The sequence below is a fragment of the Brachionichthys hirsutus genome, unplaced genomic scaffold (assembly GCF_040956055.1).
Source record: "Brachionichthys hirsutus isolate HB-005 unplaced genomic scaffold, CSIRO-AGI_Bhir_v1 contig_909, whole genome shotgun sequence".
NCBI lineage: Eukaryota > Metazoa > Chordata > Actinopteri > Lophiiformes > Brachionichthyidae > Brachionichthys > Brachionichthys hirsutus.
The window spans coordinates 160,789-182,394 of NW_027180345.1; the positions used below are offsets into that span (position 1 = coordinate 160,789).

The 21,606-nt window shown below is 39.7% G+C and overlaps 1 protein-coding gene across 1 annotated transcript in view; it reads right to left on the minus strand.

Annotated features, from left to right (window-relative positions):
• The window catches only part of LOC137913800 (receptor tyrosine-protein kinase erbB-4-like), a 99,645-nt gene that overhangs the window by 26,029 nt on the left and 52,010 nt on the right, over positions 1–21,606 (minus strand). Inside the window, exons 14-20 of the mRNA XM_068757436.1 lie at positions 19,963–20,056; positions 15,893–16,047; positions 13,616–13,660; positions 10,747–10,879; positions 8,361–8,483; positions 6,583–6,681; positions 3,574–3,759 (exon numbers count right to left, since the gene is read on the minus strand). Coding sequence (XP_068613537.1) covers positions 3,574–3,759; positions 6,583–6,681; positions 8,361–8,483; positions 10,747–10,879; positions 13,616–13,660; positions 15,893–16,047; positions 19,963–20,056 — 835 coding nt within the window. The remainder of the gene's footprint in view (positions 1–3,573; positions 3,760–6,582; positions 6,682–8,360; positions 8,484–10,746; positions 10,880–13,615; positions 13,661–15,892; positions 16,048–19,962; positions 20,057–21,606) is intronic.

Genomic DNA, 21,606 nt, shown 5'->3' on the forward strand with positions numbered 1-21,606 from the left:
ATAGCAGCTTCAACTTCTGACAAAGACAGAACTGTGTCTGTGTGGTACAAATTCTGAATTATTGTTTCAGAAGTAATTGCTGTGTCTCCTGGGAGGATTCACCCAGTAGAGGAGTTTAACGTTTTAAAAGGGGCTCCTGTGATTATTATTCAGTTTCATTAAAAATTGTGAAAATAGAAGCTTTGATTACACACTGATAAATAGAAATTAGATCCTTGAGGGATTAAACGCATTTCCAATTCCATTTCCACTCACATATTGCCATTCTGAATTTAAGCATAATGAAAAAGAAAAAAAAAGAATATTTCTGCATTTTTATCTCACGGGGGATATCCATGCCAGAGTTATTAAAAGCATGAATAAGCTTTTCCACTTTTAGGATCCGGTGTGTGATAAAATGGCTCCTCAAGATGTGTTTGAAGCAGTAAATGCTTGAAAGAAGAGAAGAGCATAAAGTGAATTTTGGGGGTTAGCCACCGTTTTTGGAAAGATTAAAAGAAAGCTTGATGAAATGAGAAATATAATATGAGGAAGAGGGGCAAGAAACTAAGAACTCTGTCATCATGTAACAGAGCAACTGATGATATGAATTTAAAATGGAATGAAAATTGGGTTTATAAACCCAGTGTCTTTGGTCATGGCATGCAGTCATCAAATATTGCTTTATCGGCTTTATTTCATTTTAGTCATTCTGTTGTGTTCTGTGGCATTGTGGCACAGTGGGTAGTGCTGTCGCCTCACAGCAAGAAGGTTCTGGGTTTGATTCCTTTCTGTGCAGATTTTCTATGTTCACCCCATGTCCGCCTGACTTGTCTCCGTGTTCTCCGGTTTCCTCCCTCCTCTCAAAACATCACATTTATGTGAATTTATCACTCCGAATTATGAGCTTGCAATGCTCATAATTTGAATTAAGAATGAATTATTTTATGTATTTCTATTTCACTTTAACTAATATGTGGAAATGCAAATATATTTGATTTTGTTTTTTTCATTGTCTCATTGTTTTTAAGGCAGACTTTGAACTTTTTCGACTTGCACATAAACAAAATAGTTATATAACAAATTGTAAATTTTCCATGCACTCACTTCTCATGTCTTCCAGATCCTCCTCCTGCAATCAGCTCATTCAGGTCAGCTGTGCTCCTAAACTCACCTGCAGCTAATCTGTCCTCAGCCCGGACTCTACATATACTCAGCTCAGACAACGCACACTTACCAGATTGTTGTGAGTCCATTCCAGCACACTAAATCCCGATCCTGATCCAGATTCATTTGATCCCATTTTCTTGCAAACTGTAGCAACTGCCCTGCCTGTTTCATGATGTCGCCTGTTTGCCTGCCCATTTGGCTCTGTCTGCCCGTCTGTTCTGGTTACCCGGTTGTTTGTGAACTCTGCCCGATCTCTGGAACTGTCTCATTGCCTGCCCCTATCTGGTCTTGTCTTCTGTTTCGGGCTGACAACCCGGTTTAGGAGAATAAAGCTCAGCTATCGGATTTCCCTTCTACTGTTGTGTGTCTGGGTTCTTATCTGCCTTGGTCTGTGACACTAGCACAAAGTTATCACTCAAAATAAGTCAATAAAAACTGCTTGTCTTGAAAGATCTTTGGGGACATAACACAAATCGTAAACTTTACAATAGCAGCACAACTGCACTTTGCAATAAAATGGGATCAAACTGCTGATACAATATTGAATGAATTGAACAGTTAATTGAAGACGCTTGCATCTGAGATGATGGCCACATAATGAACTGAATGAGCAACATACTTGATATACAGAGAAGCAAAAAGGTGGTCACTGGAGGAGATTTAGAATGCAAGCAGATATAATGAGGAGAAAGTGATGTCGTATATATTTATGGGGGGGAAGATAAAACAGGATGAGAAAAATCTGTCCCAAGAAAGAAAAGAAAAAGCAGCATTCTGTGGTTTTGCAGCTCTGCATTCGCATTAGCTGTAACGAATCCCCTTATTAGTGTGACTCTCATAGCGTATCACTGTATTATTGATAATATGGGCCATAGGGACTTTGCTTGAGAGTGGAGCCCTGCAAGTCTGTGAGGGAGGGTCCCTTTAAACAAGAGTGAAAACTATCTACATGATAGATATTTGATTCAAGTGTAGTTTATTATGAACACTACAGTCGGGAATGTTGATGATGCTGATGACCCAATTCACTTTGCTGGCATGATTAAGATGAATGCATTGTGTGTTTGTGTAAGAACCAATGATTGGGTCTCTGGTGGTTTTTTGAGTCCCTGAGTTTAAGCCAATTCATTAAAACACTAAACAATGTATGCTTGAGACTTAACTGTGATAAATAATATATAGCTATCCCTTTATGAATTATACATCCCTCCATCTTGACAAGTGATCGCTGCAGGCTCATATTTATTTATGTATATGTATCCAATTTACATCCTTTTTCCACCAAGTAATTTGTGCAATTAATTCCATACCAAGAAAGTATTTGTGTTACACAGCATGGGAAGTTTGTCAGTGTGGCAAGGCTTAATGCATGCGCTGTTTGCCTCTGGTAAAATAAAATAAAACCCACCACGTTCTATGATTGCAACCGTGCACCAATGTTTAATTGATGGTTTAATTTAATATTTTCCCATAGCAACTCGGTGGAGTACTGCTTTCTTCAAAAATAGCAAAAATAAATATTTGTCCAAGATATTAAATATTCTGTGATTTCTGAGCCATTTTCAATGTAGATCTCTTCACTTTATAAGTCAATCATTTAGATTTTCCTTCTCCTCTAGAAATTGTTCCAGTCTCCTAACAGTACGCCTTGAAATCGAGCAATATACTGCCATGTGTTTAATAATAAATAACGCAATAAAAATGTGTGAAACTTACAATGCTCAGGCAAGGTTAGATGTCATTATCATGTACTGTCAACTATATTTAAGAAAACTATTTTTAAATATATCACAACACATTCTCATTCTGAAACATTGAGATCCCATGTTCAGCACTTCACACACCAAAGTCAAGCAAGGATTTATGTACGAAGGACTTTCAACGGAAACAAGCCCGCAAGGGCTTTTTTGAAATGCTCCTCTTAGACAGGATGTTTGACGTTATTTGTACTGTAATACATGCTACTGTGTGACTGTACTTGTACTCTAACATTCTATCTAATAAATATATTCATCATCATCATCATTTAAATTATTTACTTCAGGAGCACCATACAAATTATAAAAGGGCATAAGAGTGGATAGGTTGTTGTATGGGCATAAATCCTAAAGCAAATCTATTTTATCTCAAAGAGAATGAGTGCATGGGAATTAGCAACATCACAAAAAAAATATTATGGGAGAGATATATAGGTATAGTGAAAATGACAATAGAATGCTTTCATTTCTAAAAAAGAGAAGATGATGAGATAATCTGAATGTGTAAAATGTCAATAAGATAAAACTTGTGTAATTTGTAAAAATAAAACAATTATTGTGCTCATTAGTGTCATTCAGAACCCACCAAACCACCTGAGAAACCATCATCAAACCAACCAAGACACAGCAGGTGGAAGAACTGACTAGTAACATTTTCCATCCTTACCTTGGCAATTTGGACACACCAATTGAGCAACAGTTGGGATCCAATGTTGTCCTTGTGCTCGTGCACATAGTCGAGCAGGCACCCGTGGGGCATCAGTTGTGTGACCAGCTGGATGGTGGGACTGAGGCAGACGCCCAGCAGGCGGACCAAGTGGGGGTGCTCCACACTAGCCATGATAAGGGCCTCCTGAGTGAGACAGAAAAACACTCAAGCATGTGTTTGAAAAGAGTGAATAATGGATGATGACATTTCAAATGGTGTTCTGACACATTCCAGTCGTTGGCCAACTCTGTGAGAATAAAGCTGTCCTGTATTTATCTTCTAATAGGTACCAGTGTGATATTATAAGGTCATTATTTGGTTCAAGGTCTATACATAGACTCTTGGGATCATGTTATCACATATGTTTATTGACAGATATAATGATGCCCGTTCAAAAAAATGAGTTCTTGGTTCAAAATAAATAACACATTTAAATAACTGCTGGTTTATTTCATTTCCTGCACTAGAAAATGCTGCCTGTCTACATGCAGGCATCACATTCACAATGCATTTTGTGCTGCAACTGATAATCAGGTAGGCTTTTTAGTGTCACAAGAGAAATGGCATAGCAAATTAATAAAGACTCCACACACTGGCAACAGTGTCCATCATGTTTACAAGTGTAGACTGAGCTGCCAAAGGCCACACAGTCAAAAGACTTATTCTGTTTCAGGCTGAGATTTCACTTGAAGTGAGCAGCAAGGTTCCACTCCGTCTGGAACAACCGCAACATCAAAGTGTCAACACTTCACAAGACTTCAACGGCACAAAGAGTCTTTAGTAGCAAGCTAAAAGGTAGTAAATGTACTGAGAACAGACAGCTGGATGCCAGTGTCTCTGGAATGTTTCTGGAAGTTTGATCAAAATGTATGTACAAAAGAGAAAGTCATGTATTTAGCGTGTAGTGTATTCTGTTTATTATGCAATAAATTAGAAGTTTGGAAAGCAACTGTTGCATACACAAATGTACAAATTATTATTTAAATGATGAAGATAAACAAAGACATGTTTATTCATCTATGCAACTCAGACATGTGAACACACACTCGGATGCAAGTGTGTGTGCGGATGTATTTGGCAGCGACAGATAATGTACGAGTCTCATTTAGCACAGCACTTGCTTTAACGGACAGCTGCTCGTGTGTTGAAGATGTCCAGTGATTGCAGCACATTGAGGATGATTGGTAAATATGCGAGGCGCTGGGCTGTGCTAGCGGCCCGCTGCTGAATCGTGTCTTTACTTTGACACAGATATTGTCCTGCAGGTTCAGGTCTTCACGAAGAGCAAAAATAAATAAAAAAATATGAATATGTTCCACCTTCACTTGAATAGATATTTGCAATTTGTTTCTCTGACTCAAACGTACCGCATTAATGAAAACACCAATGAAAAGAACACAACGCACTCTGTTTCATTCATAAGGGAAAATGTCATTGCAGTTCCAAGGACAGGCCACACGGGTTTATCCTGCTTCAGCGGAAAAGAGCCTTGAGAAGGAATAACATGCAGTTTGCTTGTAGCAGAGATTCTGATTAAATGCAGACACAAACACACGCTTGATGCTGATCTTGCGTGATGCAGCATTGACGTCTTGTTACATTTTCAATGTTGTTTTAAAGGTAAGGCCTAAGCCTTACCTTAAAAACGACAAAACAAAAGGTCACCAGCCTTTTCCCAGTCAGGATGTGAATGGTTTCTTCTGTGACTACTGATGTTCCCTAATGCCTGACCCTCAAGTTGCTCAACAATCAATGGTTGTGACACTGGGACTGTGTAAAGTAAGGTGGCAGTGGCAAATAAGGTGAAAAAGAAACTATGTATATGGAGGAAAAACAAACATTAACTACTGTTCCCTGCATTTGTGCAAAAGCCACATGCATCATTCATTTTAGTTTTAGCTTACCTCACCGCTTCCTCACCCTCCCAATGATGTTTTCAGTTATAAAACAGATTTCCATCAGTAATGCAATCTGATTTGTACACACTGCTTCTATACTTGAAAAAAGAACAACAATTCTAATGGAAATCTCTACTTGTCCACATAGAGACTGAACCCTCAGTCACAAATACATGACTCAACTTATCTCTCACGCATACAAATGCACACACAGACACAGTGGGAAATACACTGCATGTAAATGCATACGTTTTGTTTGCTTATCTAGCAGTAAATATTTTGTTTTAGTATGTCAGTGCCTCTCTATACAATACCTGGCATCATCTACTTCTTATACGTTTTCCTTTCATTTCTGATATCTTGTTGTCTGATTATCAAGCCCCCAAAACACATGGATAATTTAAATGAAATTGATACAAGATATTGATCAGTGATACAAAAAAATGAATAACCATCCAAAGCTCTTTGCCTCATACTGTCAAACTATAAGAAAAACATGGCTGCAACTGGGTTGCTTTCAGTGTGGGTGTGTGTGTGTGTGTGTGTGGGTGTGCGCGTCTGTGTGAGTGTTGATGGGGGTTATTTCATCTGTATTTCATCATCATAGGGATAATTGCGATTTTTCTTTTTTTGCCTTTTCCTTTTGAAATGAGCTGAGCTGGGAATACTTTATAAATGGTTCCTTGTCCACTGTACTTGGAACATGTGGCATGATGTGTGTGTGTTTGCGCATAGGCCTTATGGGCCCCTAGTGCTTAAAAAGTACTTTTAATTTGCTTCATTTCACCAGGGGAGATGATGAGTAGTTTGTGATTTCTTTGAAATATGACTGAGAACTGGTTTCCACACGCTCAAAGTTTACATCACAGCCCAGACATGACATGGTGATCGATTGATGAACATTGTATTCAGACAGACCTGAACAAGCAAAGCCTGGAACACTTTTATATGACAAAAAGCAAATTCCTGTAAAACTATTGTCGGGACTTATCAAACAGACAGACAACGGAGGAAAAAACCCAAAACAACTCTGTTTATGTTTTTAAGTTCCAGTTTCTAGAATACTCACGTCCATGAATTCTACGTTCGCCTTGGGTCCTGGGGCCTCATTTAGGATTTTAATGGCGACAGGAATCTTCACCTTTTCTCCTTCTGGGACCCAAATCCCCTACAGAAACAAACATACAAACAGATGATATCTCATTATACTACATGGCATGGCACAAAACAACAACAACAACAACATTTATGTAAAAGAGTACCGGTACTTATTACAATTTGACAGTCCATCTTCTTGAATATGTTTCTTGTATTTGATTTTCCAAGCTTTCTTAATAACCGTCTTTCACAATCTCAATGCCAGAATGAGGGTGTTGTACATGCTGCATAATTAAAGGTTATTTTTCTCCTCAAAACTACTTAATCATTTTGAAGAACATAATTTCAGGTGGTATTAGAGCAAATCTCCAGCTACTAAAGTAGTCTAAGTGCTGAAAAAGAGGAGGCATGTTTTTCCAAATCTGCTGTATCTTTGTTTGATCCTGATGTAGCTTCATTTCCAGTGACAGAAAGTCTAAGACAGCGATTGTAACTTCGATGCAATGCGTTCTTGGAAAACACCATCTTCCTGTTTGTGTTGATGATTATTACTCAGCAGACTGAATCGTTTTTTTCTGTTCGTTTTTTTAAATGAACTGCCTTGAGGGTTCTTAATATATTACATTAATTTCTTAGTGCAGAATAGTTTTTTTTCAGGACTTTTGTATTATTGCATTATTTCTTACCTGTTTTACCACATTCAGAAATTTCCATTTTGACCTGAACTTTTATAACAGATATTCTCCAAATTTCCAAAATATGCTTTAACTCCTTTTAACTAAACTGGTGAATTCCAGATTACTACTATACTGTATGTGCCGACAAAAATACGCTGTGATGGAAGGAAGCTCTTATGCATTCATTCCCACGGCTGTGTGAGCTAAACTACATCAAAGTCATAACCTTACAAGTAAGTTTTTGCAATAAACCTAAATTTGTCCTAAATATCTGGCCAATTCAGAGGGGGAAACATTGAAGTACTCTTATAATTTCGCTGTGAATAATTTTACTATAAATAAAGTACTGCTTAAATTACCCTCAGTTTCCCTGACGTACAAATCAGCACTTCCCATAACAGACAGGTGAAACTCAAGGAAACGGTGAGGAAAAACTTCATTACAATCTGAATGCTGACACTCAGCATTAGCTGTGTCTTCTGTGTTGTCCCCGGAATAACATCATGCAACGAAGGCTCTGATAATATTCTGATGGATGATCTCTGAACCAATCAATTGCATTTTATTTCTGGAATGATCCAGTGAGAGAGAGGTTCCGGTACCTCTCCATTGTCCCCTGGTCTCCAGGGAGACTGTTTGGGCTCTGTCGGGCATCCATCAAATTCTTAATGGACTACATATTCTTTAAGGCCTGGAGGTGATTGAGGATTTACCAGGGGAATGTACAAGAAGTTACTCTGAAACTGCAAACATACCGCTAACACACAGAATAATGTCGCTGGATTGATCCCCAAACGACCAAATGTATTTATATAGAGACTTTCTGATTCCAGCTGTGTTATTCTCTTTCTCAAACTCATCATACCGGTGATGACCTCACAACCCTTCAGTTCAATATAACCCCAAGGGTTTCAATGCTGTTACTGATTCTTTTCATCCTGCCTCTAGCCTTCCATCCCATTCTCTTTCATTAAGGACATTAAAATCTGGTCGTCACGCACAAATTAATTTAGCATTTGAATTAGTTTGGTCAGGCACAAATTGAAACACAATAAAACAGTTACTGCTTTACCTTGTAGACGGTTCCAAAGGCCCCAGAACCAAGGATCTTGACCCGTTTGAGTTCCGTCTCCTTCAGGATGCGAAGTTGGGCCTGATTGGGTGCTGTCCCACTGGGTGTTAGAGGTTCCACCAACTAAGGACACATGCAGATGACAAAGAAGTCACCCGGGCATTAGTGTTTTATGTAGTTTTGTTACACTGAAGATAATTGTTTTCGCCACACACATAAACACATAGACAATAATATTACAATATATTTCAAATCAATGTTTACTTTATGGAATTAAAGTTACATTTACTTTTAACCCTGTCATGGAATTTGGTTGACTATAACTTGTCTTAATTTGCAACTGTTCAGTACGTCATGTGAAAGTGGGATCAGGAGGAGATTTTCCCCAAAATAACAAATACAAAGCTTGGAGTGTCTTTACCATTTCAATATCACAGATGAGAAATGGCATTAAAGTAAAGAGACGGTGGAGAAAGAGCGAAATACGGAGGCGGTGGGTGGTAGATAATTGTGAGCCTGAAAAGGAGTTGACACTTTTGTTGTCTCATTATGGCTCAAGTGGAGGAACGAGCAGATTTAATAGCAGAAGAGGGAAAAACATTATATGAGGGGAGGGACGGAGGAAAATGTGGAGCGGGAGAGGAACTGTGGCAGGAACGACAAACACTAGGCAGGGACAGAAAAGTGAGGAGCTGAATTGGCACAAGGATGCAAATGCACTAGAGAGAAGAGAGCAATATAAGGAGAGTTAGAGAGAGCGGAAATAGAGAAGGAGGGTTGAGGGAGGAAGACACAGAGAGGGAGAGAGAGTGTAAATCAGTCTGGCTGTGGTCGGGAACTTCTGTCCCTCTGGCTTGTGGTTACCGTTTGATTAAAAAGAGTCATTCTTCATTCAAAGAGAATAATAAATCAGCCTCTACAGGGTAGAAATGGGAGGGGAGGGAGCCAAACACAAACACACACAACACAATAAAGTCTCAAAATTATCCATCCACTGCTTGCTGCTATTCCATCATGCAGGGAGCTGTCCAGCAGTAGTGGTGCTGAAGCTGAGGCTCTGCAGCAGTCACAGTGTAGCTTACGGGAGCTGTCTGGTGTTCACTCCACAGGTAAAAGCTGAAAACCAGCCCATTGACCACATGCTCAATAAATCTCTATACAGACTGTAGGAACGCACCACATTCGTTGCATGAATAATATCGTGTCATATTATGTTCTGAAAGGTTAGGGTTAGGGTTCGGGTTACATCACATTAAATAAGCTTTGGAAGTGCAGCTGACAATAACATTTGGAGACGTCAACCACTATAGCATTCTCAAAGGCTGACATATTAATGACAATTTCACGCAGGAAAAAAGTTAATAGCCCATTCATCAGACTGTAGCATCCTTCCGCTGTCCTTGTGGGGGGAACAAAAGTGCTGAAAATGTGCAGTCACTTACTTCATCAGAAAGACATTCACGGAACATGAAATTCAATTGAACAAATTCCATTTAATAAATACCTGCATGAATCTGGAACTTCACATCCAACTTGACATAATCAATACATTATATATGCATAATATACACTAACACCATTTTACATCCTTCTAGTTTGCAGCATATTCTGTCTTTAGATAAATGACTGGAGGCATCATCCTAATTAAGTAATTGAAATTGCTTCGTAAGTGTTTGCCATGCGTGAATACAAGTGTAATAAGTCATAGCACAGCTGCTTTTTGCATTATACAACCTATCAGCAAATACACTTTACTGATACTTGTGAGCGCTGAAGAGCCATAGAGCAATGAAAGCAGGCCCGATTCTCACTATGGAAGTGTCAGGATGTGCTCTTCTTGTTTTAACACAAGAGGAAGAGTGAGTTCACCTCTTCTAATGCCACCGTCTCTTACCTCGTGAGACCGTAAGTGTCCTCTCCTGTGCAATATGGCAAAGTCAACATCTGAGCCTCAGTTAATGGAAATATCTCCATCTCTGCGCTTCTGAAGAAGTTCCATCTGAAGACATACTGTCTGTTTCGAGTTTCTTTCTTTTATTCTGCACTGTGAGCACCATAGCATGCAGAAAACAACATGATCATAGATACATTAACATCGTCAGCCATTTCATGTCTTTTGATCTTGTTCTCTTCAAACACTTAGATACATTTAGGTGGTCTTCTTATAGACAAAAAAGATTAAAATCTCAAATAGATGCATCACATTTTTCTAATTTCACCACTCCACTCTTTTGAGCTAATTATCTGCTACGATAAGGTTGTTTGGTTGACATGATACAATAGTAAAGGTCCGAAGTGCATAAGCTGCAGCTAGATTTCTAAAAAACTGAGTTGACTCAGACTACCTTTGGTCTAACAGCATTATCTGTCAGTGCAACAGGCTCACCTCTGTTTCCAGGAAGCGACGGAGGGCTCTCTTCTTCTTAATATTCTTCCGGCGCACAGACACCGCTATGCTGAGGACCATGATCACCACCATGAAGAGGCCACCGATTACCCCTGCTGCGATCAGAGGGGTTCTGAAGACAAGAAAGCAGAGGGGGCAAAGAAGGAGGAAAATAAGTAGATGAAGAAAAGAGAGTATGCAAGCATTAAGAAAGCTTTTTTTTCTGTCATCCTGGGATGAGAGAAAGCTGACAGGCAGTAGGGTCAGGGCAAACAAGTTAAGTAGGTGACATAAGGGTCGTCACATAATTTGGTTAGGTGTAGGGAGGATGACAATAAACAGATAGAAGTTGGCATAATGTTTATCCATTCATTCATCCATTCATTTATTCATCTTCCTGACCGCTTTTGTCCAGTACCGGGTCGCGGATCATGCTGGACCCGATCCCAGCAGTCAACGGGCGAGAGGCGGGGTACACCCTGGATAAGCCGCCAGTTCATCGCAGGCCCACACAAAGACAGACACTCATTCACACGCACACACACACACCTATGGACAATTTAGTGTAACCAATTCACCTAAGTTGCACGTTTTTGCTGGTGGGAGGAAGCCGGAAAACCCGGAGAGAACTCACGCAGACACGGGGAGAACATGCAAACTCCTCACAGAAAAGACCGCACGTCTGATTCGAACCTGTGACCTTCTTGCTGTGAGGCAACAGCAATTAAGTAAAAAAAAAAGAATATACTTGTGGGTCATCCTTTAAAAAACCCTCACCTTTATTCTTTGTTTTTCTATTAAACTTCATTTGATATCACGTTTTCATCCATGTCATCTCAGTAAAATATAGGCTGAGGTCATAAACAAGAAAATAACCATCAAAGTGAATTATTAGCGCCACTGTCATTGTCATTTGAAAAAAAGAAAAGAGAAAAGACTCCTCAATAATTTCCCTGATATTCTCCCTCAGCGGTCCATAGTTAGTTCAGAAATGAAGAAAGAAAAGAGTTGGGTTTGCAGCATATAAACCCACGTCTCTTAGTCCTTTTTTTGTGAAAATGAAAATAACCTCATTTGGTCAGGCTTTCAGGGAAGTATATCACATTTTGGAAGGCTCCACTCCATAAAATATTTTCTCAGTTGGCTTCATGGAAAGTGTATGTGACACTATTTTTAGTGATTGCAATGTGTGGCTGTAATGGACTAACTAGAGACTATCAGGTCACCGCAACTTTGCCAGACTTTAAATAAAACAAAACAGTAATAACATATAATGAAATTGTGCTACTGGCACCAAACATTAAGGAAGTCATTCTGTTTGTACAATCTATATACCCCATCTCTCGTTTGACATTAATTTTGTGACCCAGATGAAAGTCCTCCTCATATTATTTAACTGCTGCGGTACAATCACTGCTTAATCAAGTATCATTACTGTTCATTAATTCAGGTGAGAAAGGCCAATGAAGAAAAAAATAAAATCAAAACGACGCATCAGCCAGAAAGAATGACTATCAATAATGTGCTGCATGACCTGATGTCACTGAAGCATCACGGCCCACTGATGGCTAATACATGCTTCATGTAGATGCTCTCTCCGACTGACATTATCTGAGTGATCAGGTGGAACAAAGGTATACTAAGAACAAGCTCAAGACACACAGTTCTGAAGAGCACCCTGAAAGCCACCGTTGTGTGTGACCGGTGATGCATTAAACCAAATTCAATTCAATGTTTCCCCATCATTACACACATCAGGATTGAAAAAGGCTTGAGCATGAAGCAAATCGAGATTGGATGATAATATCAGGGAGCACTGATATTTTTGAATTGCATGGATTCAATCACTGCCAAAATGGAACGGGTTAGATAAGGTATTGTCAGGTTCAGCAGACTACTTATTACATAAGTGGCAGGAGGTAATTAATCCAGTTTAATCAGATATCCAGGCCATCCCTGCATAAGGTGTATGATAATGTCAGGAGGAATGATGGCCTTTGAAGGCATAGTGTAATCACATATTTCTGAAAAGGCCTTTTTGGTCAAGCAACGCCTCTGACAGGTAAGAGATTTGTAAGATGTATGACACTTCAGAGAAGGCAGCTAAGCCTGGGTTTATCCATGCGTCTCTTGCTGCATCCCCGCCACAGCTATCTGAGATCTGATAATGACTGATCTATTTGCCGGGTCAGCTGATAGCTATATTACCCCTTTGACTGCAGCCCCTTCATCCTGTTGGCAGTATCTGAAAGACTATTTCAGAAGTGAAAGTTGAGCTCTTGGAAGTTATTCAGAAGGCATGATATGTATCTTTGAAATTCTCGGTACCTCCATCGGTATTCATTGTCCTGCCACTAAATATTGATCAGTGAATGCTTACTAAATATTTGGGTCCACTAAAGAGTGGGTCCATCCGTGTTACTGTAGCTAGCCCCACACTCCTGATAAACTCTGGATGATTTGCATGCTTTATTCTTTTTTGTTATGTCACTGTACTGGAGATGTGCAGATCTACAGTATCAGTGTCGGGTGCTCACTTTGTCTATTCCTTTTCTTTTAGTGCGATCTCCAAAAAAAACCAAACACACACAGCACAATAATTATCAGTGGCATTTGATGTCAAATTGTTTCTGGCAGGTAATTAATTTGCTCTAAATTGTGACATTTTGCCTTACCTCTATCTTAAGTGCTACCATTTTATCACGAACCACGCAAATTGCTTGTTCTTTCTCTCTTTCTCTCTTTTGACCACATGCACCCACACACATCAAAGACACTGGCAGAGATTTCAGCACTAAAGGTAGTCATTAATCATACAGCTTACTTACTGTTGTTACGTGTTTGTGTGTATAAAGATAAATTGCAGTACCTGTCCATCCAACCAATGCAGTCTTGCAGTCTCGGCCCGATGCACCTACAGTAAGGATGGAAATACAGAACAACTGATCAAAACTAAATTCCTATTTAGTCATTGCTATCTGAGAAAGATAAGACCTTGTCGTCTGTTTAAAAGATGCATGCAGCAAGTGATGGTTTTAATGGAGCCCTTTTAAGCCAAAGACTGCGTTCGTCATGTGGTCCTTGCACCTGGTCCTTGCAAGATGATGCTCGTTCAACTTTCTTTCACAAACTACCTGTGCAATTCTCAATCTCATTTATACAAGGCTTGGTGACTTGAAAAAGGCCACATTGTATAAATGAGTTGCTCCTCTCTTGTCTACAACTTTAACATGATCAACAAGATGTGATGAAAGAACGGTTGAACAGCTCTTCCCAGCCCAGCCACTCTCAACCGCAGGAGAGAGGCTTCTTAAAGCCCAGGGCTTCTGGTGGGACATTTTGGACTACTACTAGATTCATCAGGTATCAATAAAGCAGGTTTACTGTTTAATTTCCTACTTGATCAACCATGTATGTGTTACTGTGAAGTCATCTCTGCTCTTGCTGAGATTCTGCCAAAGGGTCCTGCAATGACCCCTGGGCAGAAGACTGCTTCCAGTCCCATCAGGTGACAGCTGATCTACACTTAAAAAAAAGTGGGGGAAACCGGTGAACTTTGGGACAGTGATGCAAATGCTGACCGCCGTCACCATGATTCTTATTCTAAAGTTAACTTTTTAGTTATTTGTGGACTGGAGTCGGAGTTTGTGAAACTGTTAACATGCATCAAGGCACTTGTTAGTAAGGTTTTCATTGTGTTTCATTAACAGTATATCAGTCAGTCATTGTATTTCCTTGAAAATATATTAGTCATTGTATTTCGTTCATGAGACATTAGCAAATGCGTTTCCATAATGGTACATTAGATATTATATATTGCATTTTACATTACTTAGCTCTGTTTAGTTTGGTTTGATTAGCTAATTGACATTTTATCTGATTGTTGGGTTCTCCAGGGCAGATTGTGTGGGTTTTATTTTTGTGTACTCGTTTTCTGCCACACCAGATCCTCACTTTTAGTTAAAGTAGTACTTAATTTCTGTTAACATTGGAATTTTACATTGCTTCCCTTCTCACTTACTTGGTAAGTGAGATGTCCACTTATAGAATGCAGTTGTGTAGCCTTGTCACACATTATATTGTTTAGTTGCTACTTCAGGATTTAATCAATTATTCGCCAGTCAATGTGACTGTTGTTCACGGAAAGTGTTTTACCTTTTTGTGGGTTTTAGATGTTTGTTCCAAAGTGGGATCACTCATCTCTCTACTATGAGAGTGATCAGCGTTCAAGATCTGGGGCTCTTTAACGAGTGGATATTTTGACTACCAGACTCTGTATTGAATGAGAGACATTTTCAGAGCTACGTTAGCCCTGACTGATTTGTTAGGTTCATTCAAATCAGGTGCCCCACTTTCCTTAGCACTCAGTCTAATCATGAATAAACAAACGAAAGAACAAGTGTCAAGAACAAGTACATTATTACACACAATTCCTTCTTTGGAAAAACAACCAGATGCCATACAATATTCTCTATGTTACCAGTTCCAGCTTAAATGCTTTTTCAAGCCGTCATATAACACACTTCAAAGGAGACTTGAATGAACTCAACAAGACTCTTGTGATTTGAGAGTGTGAACATATTCCATCCCCACGTAGTCATTTTCAGCTGCAACTGATTCCAGAATCTCTCTTCGGTGCCATTTCACCTCTGTCTAGTCTAGTCCCAGCCTGCAGTGTCTTTTCATCCTCGGAGTCATTGTCCTTGTCACTGTAAATCAGATTCATACTGTGTCCCCCATCATCAAACTGGCTTTAGCTGGTATCTGAGACTGCATTCAGGCTCAGTGGTGATTCGCCATGTAACAATAAATTCAGTTATGGGACCACCTGTTACATAGTATTTGGGCTAATGGAAGCTATAGCTAAAGCCTACAGCAAGAAAATGAGCTGCATTAAAATGCTGGCCATATTTTCCAAGTTCCTTATTAAGGAATTGATCTGATGTCTGGTTTAGATTAGAGTTCACCTCATGCCAGTGCTGACAGTACAGGTTTTATATGAATGTTACATTTCCTTCTGTTTTTTTCTGGTAAAATGACTCACAGTAGAAATTGATTTCATGATTTTTAAGATAATGATGGAAAATGTCTTGCTTGGACTTTTTCTCCACACTTAATGAACAGTCATTGTCCTGACTGTACTTACCCCTGGGTACAGTTTGCATGGCAGGGATGGCATTCATTGTTGGCCTCTGCATACTTGAAGATGAAACTGTTGGCACCTTGCAGTCCATCGGGACACGTTTCCACACAATTAGGACCATCCTTGAAATGGAGGCATTTTACACAGTGCTCTGGGCCCTGAGGAAAGTGAAAGCACATTCAAGTTTATTTTACTTTTCAAAAATAGTTCTGTAGAAAACAGCTTCTGTGTAACCATTAGAGAAGTTGCCATTTAAAAAGGCAAGTAACTGACAGTCATAATGATGATGATGGTCTGTGGCAACAGCCCTGCTCTTTTAACATTGCACTAAATCTCTAATGATAAATTGACAAGGGCAGACGGTTACCACTGCCTATAAGATTTTTCTCATGACTGGTGGATATTACAGGTGCGTTCAGGTTTTTCGGGACAGATCGTGCAGCTGTTTGTAAAGTTTCGCCTCAAGTTTTGATTCAAAACTTCCTGTGGAGGCTATAATGCAGCTCTACCTGGCATCGTGACGTTGGGTATAAAGGACAAATCTGTCCTTTCACAAATCTGAAGGATGATATGTCTGCAGGAGCCTCTGTTTGCAATGTAGACTGATGGATTGGTACGTTACTTCATCAATTACCGGTCGAGTGCTGGTCTCTTAGCAGCTTTATAGATAAAGTTGTTGCTCTTGCATCTGTGTTGCAGTAAAAGATGAGTGTGAAATAGAGATAACAAGGAGTAAAAGACAGAAGGTGAACAGAGTGAAAGAAGAGATGAGGAAAAATAAGTATTATCGAGTAATAAGGGGGAGTGAAGGAAGGGAGACGTCCGATATGGATGCAGAAAGGCGGCAAAAGGCAGAAGCAGTGAGAGCAAGTGATATATACTATGAATAAGAGAGAGGGAGGGAGAGAGAAGACTAGATGCATAAAGCAGTGTGAGCAGAGAAGGCAGATAATAACCATCGCTCACAGCACACACAATGACCATAACAATCCGCCTAGAACAGGATTTATGGAGCTAATATAGGCGAGGGAGAAGGTAAGAGAGGAGAGGAAGAGAGACGAAAAGCTCTCCCAGACAGCTTTCCCATCATCAATGGGCCTGAAGAACATATCATTGGCAAACAAAGCACACAGTCGTGCATAAGCTAAGCACATTGAAATTAAATCAAATGTCACATATCCACTTACATGAATGTCCAAATCGCACGCGAGCAAGAAAAATGAAACACTAACAGACGCTTTACGCGTGAGGGACGTAGGTGAGAAAGACACGCAACATTGTTTTTCTGTAAACAATGGGTCATTAGGGCAAACAGATTATAGCAAATGCAGGTAACTACCAGATATTCTGGAAAGTGTATGTGAGAACTTCATCCAAAATCAGAACTAGTGCTTGGGATTGGTTTCGCGTCTGTGTGTGTCTGTGTGTGTGAGCGTGCATACGTCCTTTGTAGCTTGAGTGTGTGAACATGGATTCACCTCACTCTAATTATGCAAACTAAAACTCCCGCTGCTCTTGTCAGCTTCACGTTGGGATGAGCCTGGATCTTTAAGTGCCCTACCATATGCAGTGATTCATGTGTGTTTGTGTGTGTATGTGTGTGTGTGCTGTTACAACCAAAGCTTTCTCCTATACATTATAAGTGAGCTAGTTTTGTGACAACTAAGTGTACGACTGTATTCTTTCTCTGTCGTATTTCTCCCTCTGTTATGCATAAGCCACACTTTCATCTGCAGAAGGTTGGCAATCAATCTACATTCTTATTTTCATATTCAAGACTTTCAACAGGCAGCCAAATAACAAGCTTGTCAAGGCATGATCAGGTACATCAGGAAATATGTATAATTTATATTACTTTGACATAATGAACTGACAGATCCATCACACCCTGCCACTATATCTGCCTAAATGAATACGGTAGCTCCAATTCATTGGTCTCAAAGATCGTAACGTCACTCATGCAGGTTGACATGAATTTCTTTTAAAAAAAATATCATGTTGTGCTTCAGTCTATGTAGAATAGAAAGCCTTTATTGTCATTGCACAGTGGATATACAATGATATTATATGTCTGCAATTGTGTCTACAATACAGGACATTTATAAGGCAACATGAAAAATTAATTCCATGCAAGAAATATTGATTAATCTGGCTCCAAACTAAAAAACAGGAGGAAATGCAAGGAATACCAATTTTACGTTCTCGTCACATCTCTTGAACAGATGTTGAGTGACCAGAAATAATCATCTTAAACCTAAAGCAGTTAATACAATACAATCCAAAACCTTACTGTGAGTCCATTCACTCCCTATTTTATAATTATCCAACCATCGATCCCTCCATTTTCTTGTAGACGAGACAATCATCTCATCAACAGCCGCTTTTCCGCTTTGCAGGTCACGCCCAGCTTGCTATGGGCGAGGGGTGGGGTACACCTCGGATGAGTTGTCGGCGCATCGCGGGGCCACACAGAGACAGATGGATACTCTTGCACATGCTCGTACAGTCCGGACAATTTGAAGTAATGCATTCACCTAAATAGCATGTGGTGGTGACAATTGAAATAATTCCGAATGCAATCTGTAATAAGAGGGTGTACATGGCCACTCCATTATTAAGTTAAGGTCAATAAGTAGTGGACAAACTGTGTAAGGAAACATCACCAGTCTTCACCACCTACATTGTCAAATGTAGTTACACGGCAGTAGTTCGAGATTGTCAGCCATGACTAATAAAAAGCTTCAAGAGTCTGATACCAAACAATCAATTAACTTTAATGGTTTTGCAAAAATAAATAAATAAATAAAGCCTTTGCTTCTCACACCAAAATGCTCACTTTCTAAACTATATCGAGCAAACTATCTGACATGATTTGATGCAACATTAAAATCAGCAGAGTCACCCTCTGGCTTGTATCTGTCGCAAGTCATCCCCTTCTATCAAACAGCAAGATACTATTTTAAAAGAAGGGTCAATGGCCTTATGTGGCTGTGGGTGTAGAGCAGCAAATAGGCAGATGGAGATGAAGGTCAGAAACTTTCTGTTTTCACTTTTTATCTTTTTCAATGAAATGATGCTATATTTTCTTTGCCGCCAGTGCTTATCCAATATCAAAAACCCCTCCACTCCACTCCAGTCATGTGATCCCAATGACCCTTGTTATGGTTGAGTAAATTAAAGAGCCACATTTGACCTTAACAACCCTGACAACTGGTCAACAGCACACATGACCTTGATACCTCTAAGGATATTAGACCACCAAGCATGGAGTGAATGAATAATGCACAATGTGTAAAGCATCTTTGGGTGCCTTGAAAAGCGCTACATAAAATCAATGCAGTATTATTATTATTAGTGACCTAACAAGTAAATACATGGAACTCCTGATCACTCTGCTAAAACTAAGGAAACATCTTGCATGAAAGCTGAAACATAAATTAATTTAATGGCCTCATTAACATGGTTTTGTCGAAAATATGGGAAAATGCTTTAGAAATGATACTGCTGCACACAGAAACCAAACAAAACCCCTGTTGAAATCATTGCAGTATTCATGCCAGGTCAGTAGTTGGCAGTGTATTTTTTCCAAAATTAACACTACAGATTGTGCTTTCACAGCTACAGGATTTTGTTAGCAGCAGGTTATTGTGAGCACACACTAATTTAACTAATGTGTTTCCTCTGTTCATGGTAATGGTACAGACAATCTGCATATTCAAAAAGGGCATTAGCAAGCAATAAAAACTGAAAATCCACCATTGCTTTTAGTTTTGTACCTGTACACTGTGTATTGTGTATTATTGGATCAGAACTGAAATAGTGAATAAGATGAAGTGGGGCTGTATCATCAGTGTTTTCAGAGGAACTGTTTGTTGTTAAGCCATTTTTACATGGTAATCCATCTTATTTTGAAACCATTTTCTGGAAGGATATTTTGGTGATATTTTGGTACCCAAAGGGCTGTAATATGACGATACTGACTTGTTTTGTTGTAATTTGTTTTAATTGTGTGGGAGAATAGTGTATACTTTACTTAAACATATTTTCTAACTGTTGCACACGAACAAGCTTACCAGACCGTGGCAGGTCAAAGAGTCATCCTCTGCTTGTTCACATTGGCCGTCACACTCCACACACACCGACTCATTGGCATACTCTCGGATATCCCTGAAGAATGAAATGGATGGAGGAAGATTTTAAAATGGGAGGGAAAAGAAAGTGATGAGAGACATTAGCTGACTACAGGTGGATTATACAGTATATTCATCCTTAAAAGACCTTCAAGAAGATTAACATCTTGGATTAATTCGCCTTGCAACATTTTTTCCTTAAGTTATGGCCATAAAAGAATACAAAGAGTGGCTGCATCATTTTAATTGTCGATGTCGGGTTTAGATCACGGAAGTCAATGCCATCACAGAGAAGGACGTTACAGACACAGAGAGATGCAGCATATTTGAAAATTAATTGGATCCGTTACCTTGTTCAATTTTTGTATTTCCCTTATAAGCCCAGAACCCCACAATTGCATTGAAGAGTCCGTGACATTTGATCACAAAGAGGCTGAGTTGAAATTTTGCCTGTCACCACAGGACAAGGAGGATATATTTTGAGTCATTCTCTTTTTGTCAGCATAGGAACACCAGAAGTTTGAATCTTAGCAAAAGATCCCAGTGGGATCTAAATTAAATAAGTATTAATTACGCTTCGTCTGGTCTTCACAAAACCTTCCAGGCAGGGGAATCAGGCTTTGTCTGCATGCGAGCTGCAGCATAGCTGGACGATATCACTGACACTTAAGACTTATGGGCTGTTGTGGTTTGCTCTGCATTGTTCTAATGTTCTGTGCTTTCTCTGTTGTGAGAAAAATATGACATTTTGAACAGTAAGGTCAAAAATCGCCTTGATGATTTTAAATAAACATTGAGAAGTCAACTACAGGTTAACATGAACGACTGAGATTACACATAGAATTATATTTTCTTTTCTTGTGAAAAAAAATACTCGTTCCTTCTTTTTATACATTGAAAGAAAATATATATGAATAAAGATGGTGTGGAACATCTCAGACAGCATGTGTATATATATATCCTCCTGGGACCCAGCCCGCCAGTTAGCATGTCATCTGCAATGGACAAATGTCTACTACAGAGGACATGCTAACTGGCTGGGTCTCAGGAGGATACAATTCCTTCATTCATCTTCTGAACCAATTAATCCGTTACTGGTTGTGCTGGAGAACTGTCCGAGCAGCCAGCGGGCGAGAGTTGGGGTACACCCCGGACAAGCCGCCAGTTCATCGCAGGGCCACACATAGACAAGCAAGCAATCAGTCATGCACACATATCTATGGGCAATTTAGTGTAACCAATTCACCTAAGTTGCATGTTTCTGGTAGTCGGAGGAAGCCGGAGAACCCACGCAGACAAGGGGAGAACATGCAAACTCCTCGCAGAAAGGCCGCAAGTCGTATTCGAACCTGGGACCTTCTTGCTGTGAGGCAACAGCGCTTACCCCTGCGCCACCATGCTGCCCATATATATGTATTTAAAGGCCTATATTTTGGTAGGTGATGTGCTCATTGTGGTAAACTTGCCAAAGTGGATGGTATGGATGTGCAGGTGGACAGGTAGGCAGGGCGTGGCCCCGTGCGCAAGCAGTGACTGTGACACGCAGTGACACGCCTAGCCCCCCTGCCCGAACAGCCTCTTCTGGTC